General features: G+C 45.0%; 1 protein-coding gene across 1 annotated transcript in view; it reads left to right on the forward strand.

Moving 5' to 3' along the window:
• Positions 1–16,602, forward strand: part of LOC104351106 (SPNS lysolipid transporter 2, sphingosine-1-phosphate) — a 122,071-nt gene extending 105,469 nt beyond the window's left edge. The window contains exons 10-12 of the mRNA XM_086475411.1: positions 1,735–1,833; positions 12,969–13,132; positions 16,512–16,602. Coding sequence (XP_086331537.1) covers positions 1,735–1,833; positions 12,969–13,132; positions 16,512–16,602 — 354 coding nt within the window. The remainder of the gene's footprint in view (positions 1–1,734; positions 1,834–12,968; positions 13,133–16,511) is intronic.
• Positions 16,603–18,121: the final 1,519 nt, after the last annotated feature.

The following is an 18,121-nucleotide window of genomic DNA, read 5'->3' on the forward strand; positions in this document are numbered from 1 at the left end:
AGTTTGACAGGGTACCCATTTAATATGTGGCATCAAGGTGCATTAGCAGCTTTGTCAAACCAGTAATGGAAGAACTGGCAGGTCATTCTGAAAGCACATGGTAAAACCCTAAGGAAAAGTATTAAAGCATTTAATCTAATTTTACCCATTGTTCTTAATCGTCTCTGCTTGGAATGAGATGATCATTCTAAATAGGCATCAGTTCTTTTCTAGTGTGGATTTTCTCAATGCTGTTTCTTTTCTTTCCTTTTTTTAATGGCTCTTTCCACTGCAGACAGGGCAACTCCCCTTCCCTATGAGGAAGTGGTAAAGCACTGAAACATTGCTTCAGCTCCTGTGCCCTCAGATTTGTCACTTTTGAGCAGTGAGTTCTCCCTACCTCAGTCAGCTAAGGTGACTTGATCTCTGTGTATCTCTAGCTGGGGATATGTCAGTCCTGAAATGTCACATTTCATTAATAAATGCCTTCAGAAAAGGATTGCAAGAATGAGTTCAAGTCTAGGAAGGTGTGCCTTCTCAAGAAAGACTAAAGGCAGCCCATCAGAGAGACAGTGGCTGAGTGAAAGGGATCGTGGTTTACAAATAGCTAAACAAGAGGGTAATTTCTGGCAGGGTGGAGAGCTCTTCAGAGCAACAGGAGAAGGCAGAACAAGATTCAGTGCTTAGAAGTGGAAACAAACCTCACTTGGATTTAGAGACCTATTGAATTCTTCATTACTTACAGCCTTTAAATCAAGACAGGATCAATATATAAACCAGGATATGTGGATTTTATGCAGAGGTTCTTAGCCAGGTTCTTTCTCAAGTTTTATGCAGGAGACAATTACTTTTTTCTGCTCTAAAAGTGTGTTATAAAATTAAGGTCATTCCACAGGACTGGAGGTTCATTGGGGTTTTTTCTTGGTTTTTTTAATCTTTGATCCCCTTCCATGGTTAGGGCTGTTTTCTGTGAGCTCTGGTCCCTTAATGGGGAAGTAATTTGTGTTTTCCATGGATCCTGTGTAGCCAGACTGATGCTGCATGACCTGGCTGAGGGTGTCATGTCCTATTAGAGGACTGGAGATCAAAATACACTATCTTGGCTATGGGAAATTTTCCTTATGTGTCTTTGTCCCTTTTCACAAGTGGAATCACAAATTTTTGAGAAAAATATAAAGTGGCTAGAGATGGGGAGGGAGGGGAGGACATGTGACCTTTCATACTGATGTGGTTTAGGTTTAGAAATGTGGTTATGGTTTAGGAAACAGCATGATTTTGCTGTTATCTTTAAAATGATAGCTTTATTATGAGAATAACACAATATCACAGGTTTCAGCAAAGTCCTCATTTGGAAGGCTGGTGGTGCTGAGCAATTTATGTGCTGCAGGCAACCTCAAACTTCGCTTTCCCCATCAGCAAAGCAAAATGCAGGCTGAGGAGCGATGGCAAAGTGTCTTGTGGGCAAAGTTATTGGTCAAACTCATACATTTGGTGCTGCTCAGAGAAGTGCCGACTGGACAGAGCTTCCTTCCCACAACACCTGCCATCCGTACTAGAAAGCCAGGAAGGGTGGCTGAGCTTCTCGGTTGCTAGAGCCACCCGTGGACTGGACAGTGGCTGTGTCTGCCCCCAACATCTGCGGGAGCTTGTTTACTTTGTCTTGACCTGAGTATAAACTGAGTGATACAAGACAGCTGGGCAGGTTCTTACTTCAATTTCCTTATGTATTTTTGTTTTCTTTCCCCTTCTTTGCAGTATGTGGTCATTCCAACACGCCGTGCAACCGCAGTGGCCTTGCAGAGTTTCACTTCACACCTCCTGGGAGATGCTGGCAGTCCTTATCTGATTGGATTTGTAAGTGCTCACAGCAGGTTTTGGCAGGGTGGCGTGCCCATATTTGTTTTTGTTTACTAACTGCCTATCTAAAATGCCGAGCTAAACCATGCTAGGGAAGGAAGGCCGGTACTTGTCAGCAGAACGGGAAGCGATGTGGTGCAATGCAACCTTTTTACATGCTTATGTTCCCAGTGGGCTGCAATTCAAACCTGGAAGGACCACTTGGGCACGAGAAGTGAGCTTCTCAATCTTTTTAGCCTAGACATTTGTAAAGCTTATAGAGAGCTCTGTAAAGGAAGAGCGGTTGCTTCTGTGGTGTGGACATAGGTCCATTAGAAATTAGACTGGAACAGTCTCGTGTGTGTTCAACTGTTAATCTGGCCTCATCAGCCAAATAGCTACTTGTGGGTAGCAACATGCAGCTGTTCTGACCTGCTGATATTTTGAATCTGTTTTGTATGATAATTAATGATGGTGTAAAATCCATGGTGGGATGGGTGTGCATGTTTTGGGGTTTTTATTAGTATTCCTCTCTGGTGTGTACGCTTTGGTGTTTTATTGGTCGTATTCCTTCCTATTACCGCTGCGGTTATTGGCCTTGGTCTGACTGGAGATCTCCCTTATTATGCCACCGTTATCCTAGTGCAGAGCAAAACAAAAGGCCCTGCTCCAAAAGCTGGCAAGCAGAGAATGCTCACAGCTGAAAAGATAAGGCCTGGGAAATTTAATGAAGAAAAGAAATCTAGATATACTGGGGTAATTTCTTTCCCTTGCACCCTTCCGTGCAGTTTGATGCATTGAGTTTCAGAGAACACAGATCATCCTTTATAAAATACAGTAGCTTCCATGTAAAGCCCTAAGTGGCAACGCTCATGTTGTGTTAAAGGCACCACAGTTTTCCAGTGATGGAACTGGGATCTTCATGAGTCCCACCACCTGAGAAGACAGAACTTTGATGTGCTCTGCCAGCTCAGTACTGCTGTGTGACACAGCTGCTGGGTGCTGTGGACTTTTTTTTTTCCTCAAAAAACCCCACATAATTTCTTATTTATTCATCCCATAGACACTGATGTGTGTATTTATATATATTTATTTATATATTTTTACTTTTGGATATATATATATATATTTAAATATACATAAATATTTACTCTTGAGCGCACGCTCCCAAAAATAATATAGTTGCTCTGTAGCCCTCTGAAGCGTAGATGAAGGGACAAGTATAGATAAGGCTGAACGGACCAAAGAAACAAGAAGTGACTCGAGAGGATAAATACATACAATTTGGCTTACTCTTTATTTACTTCAATGTTCTGGGCAGCCAGGGAGAAATGATCTTATTTTAGAAATTGTTTGAAAGTGGCAAGAGCACAGGAATCACTGGAAGAGGCTGCTTTGTGCAGGGCAGGCGACATGGGGAACGTCAAGCAGGAGGATGAAATAAGAGGCCAGCGTGCTTGGAAGGCAGCGCCTGGGAGGAGAGGAGGGTCTGAGATGCAGGCGAGGCTGCCTCAGGTGGCTCTGCTGAGTGTTCGTTCTTTTCCTTACGTAAGAGGGATGTCCGGGAGGAACGGCAAGGACCCTGAATGATTGCAATTCATCTTGAAAGTTGCCTAGGGCTCTTTAGTGTCACAGATTAAAAAAAAAAAAAAAAAGGACTTTGGTTGTAGAAAATAATGTGCCTTGTCCTTCTGGTATTCAGAGATGAAGCGAGTTGTGAGTTACTTAAGGATGCCTGCCTGAAATATGCTTAACCCCAATTTAATAGCTGCCTTAGGCTTCCTTTAGACTGGGAAAATATTAATTATGATTTTGAATTACTCTTTTCTAATGCTGTACTGTTGGGCAGTTCTCATTTGGGAGGAGACTACTCAAGTACAAGGCTCTGTGGCAGGAGAGCAGGAGTGAAGCACTCATGTCATGGAAGGCACCAGCATCCATTTCTGTAGCCTCTGGACTGGCTTGGCTGACTCATCCTCCCTGTGCTACAATGACTGAAAGGTCAACTGCAGCTTTCACTTAACACAGAAAACCAAATCCCATTTAAAGTGAAAGGACAAACAGCCAACTTCTCCACCAGAGCTAAGAGAAGGAATCGACTTGATCCTTAAAAACTGCAGGTGTTTGTCATTGGAATTGCCCAGCTGCGTTGTGGGATGGAGACCTTCATCATGCAGGATTGAAATCTCACTTGGGCAGGTTATAGAAGTGACAAAGATTGTGACAATTATGACAAGGATTTTCGAGGCAGTCAATGGGAGCTAAGCAACCCACTCGTGTTGCCTTTAAGGGAAATTTGGTAACCCAGTTCCCGTAGTCCTTCTGGGAATCCCCAGCGTGAGGACATCAGCTCACATTGCTGTCGCTCCAGAGTCACCATGAAGCAGACCAAGAGCAGGGTGTAGGTGAAAGAAAGAGGCAGAGGCAGGATAAATAAACTGCAGTAACAGGCATGCTCAGAATTGGTGAGCCTCAGCCTCCTGATCACTCGGGGTTCATCAGAGGTCCTGAAAGATCTGCCATTTCTTCTGACTGCTTACAAAATCCGCCTGGAGCTCCCTCGCTACGTGAGCAGTGCTTTGATCAAGTGTGGCTGGAATCTTGCATAGTTTTGATGAGTCCATAGCGAGATTCCCTCTAGCAGTGCTGTTAATAAAGAATCAGATACCCGTGTCCTTGTAGGACTAAGCTGTCACCGGCAGTTGTCTCTGCTGGATGCCAATAAATGTTGTATTGATCTTATAATCCTCATGTGGAACACAGAAGGTGCTTGACAGCTGCAGCCTCCTGGGTGCGATTGCTCCCCAGCTCCGTGGTGTGCTGTAAGAGCTGAAGGTCAGACTCAGATTTTTCTGTCATCTCCTCCAGTGCCAAATCTTCCGATGCAGTTCCTTACAATCACCCAGGGCACCAAATACATGTTAGTGTTTAAAAGCTAAGTGGAAGGAAGCTCGTATATGTGGTTATTTTTATGTCTCTTTAAATATCGATAACTTTTATTATGTAAAAAGGCTTAAGAGTGACTTACAAAGAGGTTATGCAAATGCAGTTTTAGGGTGGCAGCTGTAATTTGTGTAAGGTTTTACTACCTGCCAAGTACTGGGATCAATTACTATAAATCAGTGCTGCCTATTCATTCACAAATAGGAATAGGCATTGCTGCAGTATTTCATTAGATGAGAGTTTTTATTCCTAGATAACTAACTTTTTCAGGACCTTTGTGATAACCTGCAGAGTTTATATAATTCCTATTTAACAACTAGATTATAACTCCATGCTTTATTCTTGAGGTAGTCAGTGAGAAATTTCACCTGTTCAGTGCATTGCACCCGAATATCTCTAGTACTTTTCCACCTTCCAAAGATCCCACTATGCAGACATGTTTGCTGAAGCACGGAAGAGTTAAGGGAAATACCCCAAATCCCACCACTCATGTCGAGTATCAGATAAAGGTCTTTTAACTGCTCTTTCTGTGCCCTAAAAACCAGACAGCATTTCGGACTCAGAAGAGATGAGTGGAGGTAGCTAGCAGCAGAATGTGAAATACTGTTAACTCTTCTCAGGCTGCATCACAGTTCCAGCTCTTGGTGGCGTTAATTCTGGTTATAGCTTTGTTGCCCTTTAATTTTAAATAATTGTAAGAAGTTTCAGTGAGTCTGCGCTTCTCTGTGCACATGCATGCATGAACCTGTCTTCCCTGCTCAGGGTTTACGTTATTCCTTCGCACAAACAGAGGTCTCCCTCCACTCGCTGACGTACTCTTTTGCTTCAGGAAAACCAAGTACAGGCAATGGGTTTTGTCTTTTGAGGCTGTGCCTTGGTACTTCTTCGTTCCAGCCTCCAAGTCTGTCACTTGCTTCTTGTCTGAACAGAGCAGTGCTTTCCTCTTCCATCCTCGCCTTGCTTCTAGCCCGGCTGCGATGAGAAACGGGCACCTCCTGCAGGCTTTGCTCTCTCTACATGTGCCAGGAAAGTTGCTGTTGTGGGCACAGGCTGTCCTTGCTGCTCTGGTGCTGTTGGCTCTCCTGTTAGCTTCCTGCTTGATTAAATTCTTTCTCATCTCCCCTGTGCAGCCATCCATCAGGTCTAGGGATTGAAACCTGTCTGTATCTGCTGGTCACCTGGCAACATCAACGCACGAGGATGGTGTTTTAAAGTGCCGGAGATCAGCTCTCCTCCACTCAGCACCCTTTGAGGGACTAAAAGTTACTCCCTGTGCTCACTGGTGGTGGTTCCCACGTGTCCTGACCTCCTTGGCTGCTGCTGCTTCAGTCCTACATAGGGACACAACCCCTAGGCTGGGCAGCATCGGGACAGCTAGGCTCTGTGAGAGGGGACTCCAATCGCTCTCTGTGTGCTGAGGGTCACGCTCCCCATCTGTCCATCTCTAGGTATGCAAATAGAAGCACTGCCTGACTTGCTGGGTCTCCAACAGCCTCCTCTTGGCAGACCCAAGGGGGTTTGTGCCATTCCTGGTATTACCTGGAAAGATTTTAAGAATAAGCCTATCGCTTGTCACCCTGCACTTTTCTCCCTTCCCCAACTTTCTTATATGAGTAGGCTGATAAGCTAGATCTAATGAGCTACTTAAACAGCAAGAATGCTAATGACCTTCCTTTAGCAAGTAGTTAGTAGAACAGTGTTAATTATCACTGGTGCAGAGTATCAGGGATGGCAGATCAGCATCTGATTAGGGGCAACTCCAGGAAAACTGTAGTAAATGCAGCAATTAAGATACCTCTTTAATGAAAGTTCGAACTGGAGGTGTAGATTTCACAGCCTTCTTGTCCCAGTTTGAGACAGCCGCCTTGTGGATTTCGTTTTGAAGGTGTTTACCCATCCAAGTAAATGAGTATGTGTAGAAAGTAGTTCTGTATGTAAAGATTTGCCTACCTGAGGAAATGGAATTCATGTTTTACGGTTTAAAATCCGTATTTTATCATTTAAAATGCTGTGGCTACTTCAGAGTAGGTCTGTGGACATGCTTACTTGGGAATAATATTTTTTCCAGTTTAGTGTGCTAGAGTAAAACAGGCCACAGTTTGTTGGGGCTCAAATCCCCTGCTGTCTGAATTAAACCAGGGTAGTGGAATAACGTGGATGGTTGCAATGGGCTGCTGCAGTCTGGATGCTCTGTTCCTGTCTGACCTGTGCAGCCATTCCTCAAATACGGCCCATTTTGTGCTTGGTGGTGATTTCATGGTACTGTCTCTTCTGCCAAAGCAGGGTGTGAGATGAACTTGAGTTCAAAAGGCAAGCGTATCCTGTAACCAGAATGTGCAAATTATTCTCCTGGCATCACTCTCTGTTTTACGGACTATTAGGAGATATTCCACTGCTGTTGTGGAATTAAGGATGGAACGGAGGTCTCCGTCTTGTGGGCTTTTGCAGCACGTTACATGTTCTAATATTTATGGTATATGAGTGTGTATAGGCAGCATCTTCCACCATCTGATGGAGATAGTAGATGAAATGTGATACACATCTATGGTTTTTATTGTTTCTTTACCGAGTGCCTGCTGCTTGGGTGGTGTTCTGTAGCCCTAATGGTATCACTCCTCCTGAGCAGATCTTTCCCCACATTCATGCTTGCATACGACCCAGACTGTGGTGGCTAAAATGGGGCTTGCCCTTGGAGTCCAACATCCGTGTCAGGGAAATACTGTGAGGAAGAGAGCCCCCAGCCCCTCATCCTTATTATCTGTTTCTTCAAGCAGTAACTTGAAGTTGAGGATTTCTCTGGTCCTGGCTGAGCTAGGTAATTAAAAGCCTTTTTCATAGTGCAGGGAAAGGCCAAATCTTTGACGTGGCTGTCAGCTGCACAAAAAGGGGGAGAATTAAGCACCTGGAGAGCAATCCACATAGGATTTATCTCCTCATTGCAACGAGCTAACAAGCTTCCCACTTCTGATGACTCAGCAACAGCCAAGATTTAAATCTGCCCTAAAAACCCAAATGACTTCCCATATATAAAATGCTCTTTGCCAAGGTTTCACAGCCTGTTCTTGTTTTTTTCCAGAGCTGCTGTGTGCCTGTCATTTCCCGTGACTTTGGTTGGAAGTGCAGGGTCTCAGTATTTTTGATAAACGGATGTTTAAAGTACATAAAAGTACTGTCATTAGAGAAAGCCCAGAAATCTATAGGCGATCGTTGTCTCACTGAGGTAGTCCAAGCTCTGTCCCATCTGCTCTGTCACTCCTTCTTTGCACTAAAAATCTCGTTAAATAAGTGGCTTCTTTCTCGGAGCTGCCAAGGACCCTGTGCACTCCCGGTACAGACACGAAGCTTTCACGGTGCTGAGCACCTTTCGGAACGGGCTGTCCAGTTGCTGCAACGTGGGGGAATGACTTCCTTCTCCTGGGGTATAGGGCCACGGAAGGGGCCTGTGCTACAAGGTGGGACGGGGGACAGGCATGCTGCTAAAGGGTGGGCTCCTGCTGTGGTCCTGTGCCACAGACCTTATTTCTACATGGAAGTGGGAACCCCCATCCCCACACAATTCAGTGCCTCTGCCCTGTCTCGTGAGCCGTGTTCCTCGATTCAGCGTTCCCCATGGTACAAGGCATCTCCTGCTGGCACAGGAGAAAGGCCAGTGTTAACTCAGGAAATCCCTGGGCAGACCAGACCTGGAGACAAAGTTAATGACAAGAAGAAAACAGACTTTGAACCCTCTCCAGGGCAAATGGTGTCCAGAGGTGTGTTGCTTTAACACCGAGACCTCCGAAGTCCGTTTGCCAGCATTGCAAGCAGAACCCTTGAGTCTTTTAATTTACTGCAGCCTTTTCAAGGAAGCAACACTTATTTAATGCAGCCTGGTAATCCTGGGAGGGGGTACAAGGGCATAAACAGATGAGCCTGCCACAGGGGGAGCAGAGCAGGAATCCTTGCTACGGGTATTGCTGGGGCAAACTCGGGTACCACACACCAAAGCAGGATATTGGTGTTGTCACCAGCCAAGTATTAAATTTGTTTGCCACCTCAAAGGGACACAATTAAGATTAACAGGATGTTTTGCTTTTTTTTCCCTCCAGCATCCAAACACACCAAGGTTAAAATTGAAATAACGTTTGGACTGAAATTGCTTTTACCTTCCTGCAGTTTTCTGAACTAATATCATAAAATAGGCAGGTTTACTTCCTCATGTTATAATGTCTTTCTCATGCCATTTAGCACAGTATAAATGCTTGTGCTACCCCACAGGCCCAGAAAATTGTTTACTTTTACTGTATAAAATCCCTTATTTTTTGTTTCTAGTCTTCATTTGCATTCATATTAGATTAAAAAAAAAAAAAAAATCAAAGAAACCTTTCACATGCATCTCTGAATTCAGAGCGGGTGAACCCCAAACCATTGCCGTGACACTGTGGGGTTACAGGGAATATTGTGGGAAGGAACTGTACTGAAGAGAGGAGCCAGGGGGAACCTGGCCTATATCAAATTGGTAATCGTGAAAATCAGGTATTTGTACCAGATACTGCAATGGAAATAGCCTTTTATGTAGCAAGATTTGTGCCCAAGAGGCAATGTCAGAAATATAGAAAAATCAAGCAATAGCAAAGAAATTGAGATGTTCAACTCAGCAGTAAGACAGAGTAGGTGAAATTATGATCTCAAAGACGTTGTTATGATTGCATTGTCTAATTAGTAAATCAGTTTAATTTAACCACACGTGCTGTTCAGGAGGGACAGTAACACAGAAACAAGCCGTCTTCCTAGGGCTTCAGCCCACCTGGGCTTTTATTACACCAATAGCCCGTCCAGCGTCCCAAAAAAACACAGCACATGCTTCCCAAGAAAGGTAATGAAGTTTCCCTTTTTTTCCTTCGTTGTCTGCTGCACTCAGATTGAGACACAGTCAGAGACTTTGGGGTTTTGGATCACGCCTGCTGTAGCTGTACTGTTCGTTCTCCAGAAAGTGGGCATTTTCTCTAGCTGGACTCCATCCAGTTGGCTGCCACCGGCTGAACACACACCATTTGCATCCTGTTGTAAAAATGCCATGAGCTGAAGTTTATTTAGCGAAGTCATTCCTCTTGGTTGGAGAGCTATGTTAGACAGCGAGGGAAAAGAAGGCGTGAACTTTCATAGAATGTTATCAAAGACTTTTGATTAGGCTGCAAAGCAGCAGCAGGACTTCCTTATTGATTTTCCACCCCCCCATTTTGGGTAAATGTTTTGAAGTTTTTTGCCACCTACCAACTGGCAGAACAAAGAAAGGAATCCCACACATGACTCCATGCTGGAGAACTGGCACCAACTGTGCGTGCCACCCCCACTTTTTGTTACTCACGATAGAAAGCACCGAGTATGATGCTACATTGGGTCTTGCCAAATCACAGTTAGACAACTCGAGATGCTATCATTGTGAGGAGTCTGGAAAGCCAAAAATTGGCAATACAGAGCAGACCATTTGGCAAACAGTATGTCGTTCTTGGAGCCTAAGTCTGTAATTATGTCCTGTGTCCTCTTGAGAGGAGATGCCAAAGTTCTAGTCTTAGCAGGTGGCTTGTAACTGAGCGGAACAAACAACAGGGAATAGGGACTGTTAAGATAACAGCAAAAACATATACGTGGGGCCTGACAAAGTTCTAGAGTTAAGAGGTGCACTCATGGGAGAAAACCTAGATGAGAAAGCCGAGCTGGCTTGGTGGGAAGAATTATACCTTGGCTGGGAGGAAACTGCTTTTTCTAAAATGTGCAATTACAGAACATGTTGGTTTAAAAATGAAAAGGTAGCAGATTCAATATTAACATGATTTGTTGGTATAAAAGGTCAACACGATGCTTTAGAAGGGAAGGTGTGGGGCAAGCTGCACTGGGAGTTTCATTTGTTGGAGCCTTTACGTTTTCAAAGCTGGTTTTAGCCTAGAATATCATGTCATCCATAAGAGAAAGCAATCAGGAGCACATGCCTGGCTTTTCATCCTCTACTGCTGATATATCATGTCAGTTTGTCAAGTGATTTATTGTCTGGCCCTTTTGGAGGATAATTGTATCCATTCCCAAAAATGAAAAGTGGTTTAGAATTTCTAAATTTCTATTTTAGAATATCCTCCATTCTGGCTATTGCACACAGAGGGGCTGATTCAATGCCAAATTTTGGCTCATAATGAAGAGTACAGGAAATGTTGGGAATTTAGGTGTCTGGATACAAGAGGGAACAAATTAGCAGCCGATGTCCCTGGATTCTGGGTGCAGTGCACGTTCTGCTAATTTCCTGTGGGTGCCTTCTTTTCACATGCAAGTCTCGTTGCTATTTTTTAATGAGTCTGTCAGACTAATAGCCACTGTTATTTGCCATCAGTCTAAGGACTTTTTTAACCATCATTTCTCACATGAGACTTGTTCATAACACTCTTGTTTTCCTTTGTGTGTTACACACTGTGAATGAGGCTCTCTTTGAGAGGACAGGAACACTTCCTTAGCTGTATCCCAACCACTAACATTTTCTCCTCCTCCTTTCTCGGGCAGTGAATGAAACAGAGAAGTCTGGCTAAAAACCTTCAATTCTTGCTGTAGATACTCTTGCAGTGTTTGTTCACTCTGTACTTGAGTGCTGCATCCTGACAGACAGTCCTCTGCTCTTCCGCCTGCAGTGGTTTCACCTCCAGCATCAGGCTGCCTGCTCCTCCTTTCCTTCACTCTAGCAGCAGCCAGCCTGAGCTGTAAGGCGGGCATTAGGGCACTGAGACCACCAGTGCTCCAGGGTCTCCCTGCTAAAGCGCACTCTGCGACTTGTTCATTTGTGTCCCCATGAGTGTCATCCTTCTGTGACCTTCAGTTGTGCTCAGCCTCTGCTGAGGCATCTCTTCACACACGCTTACCTTCCAGGTCATTACAGCAGGCTGCAGGGCTGTGAATCGGAGATTTCACCTGCATGTGGCATCTCCTCACTTGATTGGCAAGATTGAAGCCTTGAATGTCAGATTTTGCTTGTAGTTGGTGTCCGACGCCACCTTTTTCATTAGCATTAATGCAGCAGTTTAGAAGTTGCTGCACAAGCTTTGACTATTTCTGGAACTGACTTGCATGTGTGCACAGCAGAGGGATTTTATGTTGCAAATTCCCTGCAGTCTTTTGGTATAAACTAGTATTTCTGCATCAGCAAAAGGTCACAGATAAAAGCAGAGATGGGCATTTAAATACCCAATGCCTTGAGACTCACTCCTACTGCTGCTACCGCTCCGTTGGATTTACGGAGAGTCTAGTTCTTTACTGGACAGTAAATATTAAAATGTGATGGTTTTAGCTACAGACAGTCATTAAATATTACTGAGTTTTAGCAAAAGCTTTTCATAATGAACTACATACTGCCATTGCATGTCACTGCTCCTTCGTGTAAGCGCACACTTGTGTTCACTTTCATATAATTATGCTTTTTGGCTGTCAGGAGATGCGGGTTGCCCATAAACTCGGTGGCGCGTCATTCTTCGGTGTGAGCGCAGCCCCTATGCAACAGACCTTGTCTGAGCCTGGGGGGCAGGGTCACATCTTGCGCACAATTACACTTCAAAGTGCAGCAAGCTTAGGAAGCTGGAGGAGGGAATGAGGCCCGTACCTCAGGCATGGGGATAAAAAACCACGTTTGAGTTCTGTTTCTGAAAATCAGATGGGTTCTCTGGTTTTTTGTTCAGTGAAAAACATTCCCCCCCTTCCCACTCAATACACAGAAAGGGAATTTAATACCTCCTCTTGCTGAAAGGTAGGTAAGGTGTAGGAGTAAGCAGGTCTTGACAGAAATTGCAGAAGATTGATTTCTCCCTCACCCACCGAGCCACGCCGGCGTGGCCCTGCCGGCACCCCAGGAGGCTTGGCCAGTACAGCACGGTTAGACACCCACGGATGCAGTCACTGAAACAGCCAGGGGGAAGATGGAGAGGGCTGTGGGAAGAATAATAGATCAGGCCAGAAGAGCGACAGGGAGAAGAGAACCCCTGCTGAGCTGCTCACAGCATAAGTTGCCCAGGCTCCAGAGCGGCATGTGGAAGGCTGAAGCGTGCAAGGGACATTCAGCTTTTACTGAACACACTGTTCCGCTTTAAACCTCATGCACATGTTCAGTGGGTGGTTGTTTAGGGAATCGTGTTCCCTTCAGCATTATTGTGTCTTTCTTTCATCTAAATGACTAATTTTTTTTTGCCCATTTCTCCTAGATCTCAGACCTGATACGACAAAGCACAAAGGAGTCCCCAGTCTGGGAGTTCCTCAGCTTGGGGTACGCACTCATGCTCTGCCCGTTTGTCGTTGTCCTAGGAGGGATGTTTTTCCTGGCCACAGCCCTCTTCTTCCTAAGTGACCGAGCCAAAGCTGAACAACAGTGAGTAACCTGGCAATTGCGAATGGGGAGGTACCGCAGCCTGTTTTCTCTCTTGAACGTTATGCTTGTACTCTTTCCCTGGCCTTGGTCCTTCCAGGTAAAGGATGTTGGGTTGTGTGTCAAGAACCTCAGCTCAGCAGAGTGCATGAAGCTGCAGGAAGTACAGGGGCTTGGGTCATGCTGGCTGGGCATCCTTTACACGCTTCTGCTCTGGTGGACCTCAGTTGTTGGCCCCATGGCCTGGAGGGGAGCACAGTATTTGAGGTCACAGGCCCCTTTTATCCTTGCGTGAGCATGCCACAGCCCAGGCCATCTGTGGTGAGAAGTTGCTGTGTGCTGGAACTGGCAAACTGCTAGGTGGAGAGTAAGAGATACTTCACAGAGCTCGTGGTCAGTGTTGAGCCCACAGTCCCATCTCAGCCCCCCGTGCCCTGCTCACTACCTCCAATACACAGGAATATCAGGCAAGAAGGAAGAAACCTGTGTGTGGGGACATACATGCTCAAGGGTCGCTGTAATAAACATAGTCTTTCCCAGTCCCTTATTGCAGCTTGTAAAAAAAAAGCTACTGTTTTTCAGTAAAGAAACCGATTCGGACCACCTCACGGTTGGCAACTACAGTAATTCAGAAGACGCTTCCACATGACATACAAACTTCTGGGGTTAGTCTCTTTCTCATAATTGTCAAAAAATAAGAGTATGTATAATGTCATGCTGAATATGTGGGTAGGTGACTAGTCTGGTGTTGGCCTTTGCTTTTCTCCCACTGGGAGAATGGGAGACGTGCGGACACGCAATGCAGATGTTAACAGCCTGTCATAATTGTGCAGGCAAAGCAAGCAGAGTATACCTTGCTGTACCTTAAGGATTAGGGCCCTGGCATCTCCCTGTCACTAGACAGTACAAGTAGAAGGTAAAGAAGGTGTTTCGAGGTGGATGTGCGTGAACAGTTTGGGTGATACTTTCTGGCTCACACTATCCTGTCAGATGGATGCAAGAGATTTGGAAGGAGGGCCACAGATGGTAAGATGTAAGAGCAGTTCCACCTTCCTTTTACTAACACACACCAATACCAGAGGAAGGAAAAGTTTTCTGCCTCCTAGTGCCTTTAGATATATACATTCTGCCTACAATGAGATGTCTAAACATTGTGGAAAAAACAAGACCTCATCATGTATCTTGAAACGAGGTTAAGTCCTGCGCAGCTAAACTTCAGTGTGGCTTTGGAGATGTGACGTGACTGATGTGTGCCTGGTTTGTTACCTGCGTTTAAAGGCTTCAAATTGCAAGAAGTGAAATTGGAGATAAGATGTTAGGAAAAACTTTCAAAGAGAAAAGAGAGGTAAATGCTAGAGCGGATTATCTGGAGGAGACATGAAAGCTGTCCTGTTTCTGAAGGCCTCCCTGGCTCGGTCTTGAGGCAGGAAGATGAGAGCTGCTCTCTGCCTTCCAGTCCTATTTCTGCAATTGTGCACATAAGCTGCATGTGCAAGTCTAAGCAGTGATCACCAGGGGACATGGCTAGATGAACATCAGTTTCTAGGTGCTCAGGGTGCCTTTTTTTTCTGCAAGGAGCCAAAAGTTCTATTTGGTGACAGGGTAGCGATACAGTGCAGCAGATTAAATCCCCTCGTGTAGCTGTAGCATTAGCCTTTGCTCAGGGACCCCATTTCTAGGAAAACTTCAGTGTTCGTCTTCACTGTATTCAGGGGGGAGAGCACTTGTTCCACTTAGAATTACGGTGGAGATATGTGTCCCTTTGCACCACGTGTGTTGCCAGCACGGCATGACATGCTGGTGGTGAAGGAGGATTTCAGTGTTCAGGTACTGATGGGAGGTCAGTGCTGTCTTTATCAGCATGCCCAGCCCCACCTGGACCTTTATACTGGGCAATGCACAGTGGTATCCAGCCGGTGCCACAGCTCCCGTGGAGTTCTCAAGGAAGAGGGCTTTCTCAGGAGGCACTGCAGGTCACAGGCTGGTCACTAACTGGTTGACTCTGCTTGGGTGCCAGTGCTGGTGTGTTTTACAAGATTGTTTTACGGTGCACCAAAACAGCAGCTTTGCAGTAGCGTTACTGTGGGATGGAGATCACATCCCAGAGCTCTGCTTTCTCCTGCATAGAAGTGTTTATTTCTGTCTGCTGCTGTCTAGCCTGAGCAGATTTGGTTGTACTCTGTTCACGTCCAAAGCATACCAGCTTCCCAACCAGTCCCTGGTCCACTTTTTGAAGAAACATATTCATGCTTCAGATTTGGTTTTGTTGCACTCTCTCTTTCAGCATCCTTCCCTTTCCTGGTCTGTCTGATCCATACTTGTTTATGAATTTTATCTTATTCAGCCACAGATCTTTTGTGTTACAAACTGGCTCAGATACAGAGGGAGAACAGTTGTCATAAATAATGGTTAACAAAACAGGTTCTCTCAAATCACTCCTAGTGCACTGTTTCTGGGATATGCCCACTCCCATGTTAAAAATACCCTGGCATCCTACAGTCAGATTCCTGGAGAGTGCAGCTTAATTCAAGTTTGACACATTACTGAACAGCAAGACAGTATCTTTAATATTCAAGGTTGGCAACTGCGGATAAGGCTTCTCTCCCTGCCACGTGCAGAGGTGTCTGTGCTGTCAATGGGGTCCCGTCTGCCGTTGCTGAAGGTTCAGTGGTCTCCTCGGCAGAATTTATGAGGGAGGGTCTGTTTGTTATTAGCTGCATGCTCGCCTGTGAGAGAAAAGACAACAGAGCATTTTGCTATTAGCAGCTTAAAACCCCACGCCGCCTGCAGATCCGACGTCCAGCTCCCACCTATCTGACAGGCCATCTGCGCCTGGCATCGCGCGAGGGTGGCTTTCTGCCTGGCCAGTCCTCCCTTCTATCCTGCCTACTGCTTGCCGGGTACAGGAGAATTTCTCTTTCAAGATGCCTTTTTTCCCCTCTGCAGTCAGTCATGCTGCTCAGACAACAGGACTTGGAAATGTGCTTTGCCAAAAGAAATCAATTAACCTGCAGGAATCACAAACGCCGGTGTCACACGCCAGAGATTAAACCCATTCATCACCAGAAGGGTCAGGGCACACAGGGCAGATGTCACAGGCCCCTCTAATGAACTAATATGGAAGCAAAGGAGTGTAACGCCGCTCGCTGCAGCTCTGCCTATGGAAATTAAGCTTTCCCTGGTTTAATTTCCATGCTTCTGTGACAAGTATTTCAGGGTTTTATTGCTAGGATTTTTTTGTTTGTTTGTTCCTTTGTGTAATGGTCTCTGGGCTTTTGCTTGGAGATAATTTCTTCTTCCAGGCAGGACAGAGTATCAGGATAGCCACCTCTCTTTCCTGTAAAGCTTCCTCCAGTTTCCACCACACTTCCTTTCAAAACAGAATTTCCAGGCTTTCAGTGCCTCGTGACTTTTTTGGCACTACTTTTATGATTGCCACAATTCCTGGCATATTTTGTAGATTACTTTTTTAGAACAGGAATTCCAGTCAATAAGGCTGCCCCTCTCACAAAAACACTCATGAGAAAAATTTCTGTATACAGCAATTCATTTTTTTAAAAAATCACAATCCCTTTATAGCTATCTTCATACTGCTTCACACTGACAGCTTAAAGAGGCTTTTAGTAAATTTAGGACTAGCAGAGAACACAATACAGTACATCACTGTAACATAATCCAGTCATTTTTGGTGCAATTTTTATAACACAAATTTAATCCCACCCTTCCGAAGTCATAAGACAGAGAAAATGGTCAAGAACGGTTTCTGTAAGAGCTCTTTTGCACTAGTAGTAATAAATACTTCAGTTCTCTTTTTAAACAACTCCACTACAATTCCTGCTGTGATTTCACTTGACTATATTGTCATTCCTTTCCTGTTCTGTACTGCTGCAGGGAAGGGTTAAAGCAGTCATATTTTATTTCCACACGTGACTGCACCCTGTACTGTATTTCTCTTACCTGCTTAATGAAAATTTGTGAGACCCAAGCTATACTTTGGGATCCTCTGGAAGATGATACGTACACGCTCAGTCTTGCCATGGCAGAGCCCTACAGAAATGGATCAGAAATGTGATGACCTTACTTTTATGCTCTAGCTCCGTCACTGATACCTGCGCAGCCTTGGCAGATATCAGCCAGAAGGCAACTTTCAGAGGTCAGGAGTACTTCAGGTACTTCACTTGTTGGAAGTAAAAGCTCAGCACTGCTGAGGATTGCCTCTGTGGTCTCTCTGTGTCATCTTCCTTGCTCATCATGTAGATAACTTGAAAAAACAAAGCTTTACCCTAAAGAGCTGCAGAAGAAATGCCTAGATTGGTACTTATTAGAAGCAATGGCTTCAGCAGTAATTGGGAAGAATGTGTTCTTTTTATTACAAAAAGGGAATAAAAAAGTCCTTTCCCCAAGCTGTGACAACTTTTGGGTGCCAGGGCATATAAATCACTGTAATATAATTAGTGTGCAACATGATTCTTTTCTGGGCAGTCAGCGTGAGTGCGAAGCATCTGGAGCTTTGCTGAGCCACGATCTGCTGTCTCGGCTCGGGCGCAGGCCTGCAGGACCACTGCTGCTCTGCAGCTGGCACAGGGCGATTCTGCAGTCCTGTCCCCAACAATGCCCACTCCCACTTGCTGCTGAGGGAAAACCCAAAACCCAAACTCACCCAGATTTTTCCTGAGAAACCCCAGGTGTAGCATAGTCCACCCCTTAAAGGATTTTTTTTTTTTTAAATCTAAACCCTGGTTTTATACCTGAAAGCATGAGATTTTCTGTTTCTTCCCATATCCTTCCAGAGGTACAGAAAGATGCTCTGGATGGATATCCAAGTTCTATAACTGTTTGGTTCCTCTCTGCATCCTGCATGATATATGCTGGATATTTTCGCCAAAGATACAGCAATGCAGATGAGGCAGCAGGATGCAACTGCAGTGTGTATCCCTGGTGCAGACATGGCCAGGAATAAATAGCTGCACTGATGCAGCTGGTCAGAACAAA

Source organism: Leptosomus discolor, chromosome 18 (genome assembly GCF_034619465.1).
Source record: "Leptosomus discolor isolate bLepDis1 chromosome 18, bLepDis1.hap2, whole genome shotgun sequence".
NCBI classification, from domain to species: domain Eukaryota; kingdom Metazoa; phylum Chordata; class Aves; order Leptosomiformes; family Leptosomidae; genus Leptosomus; species Leptosomus discolor.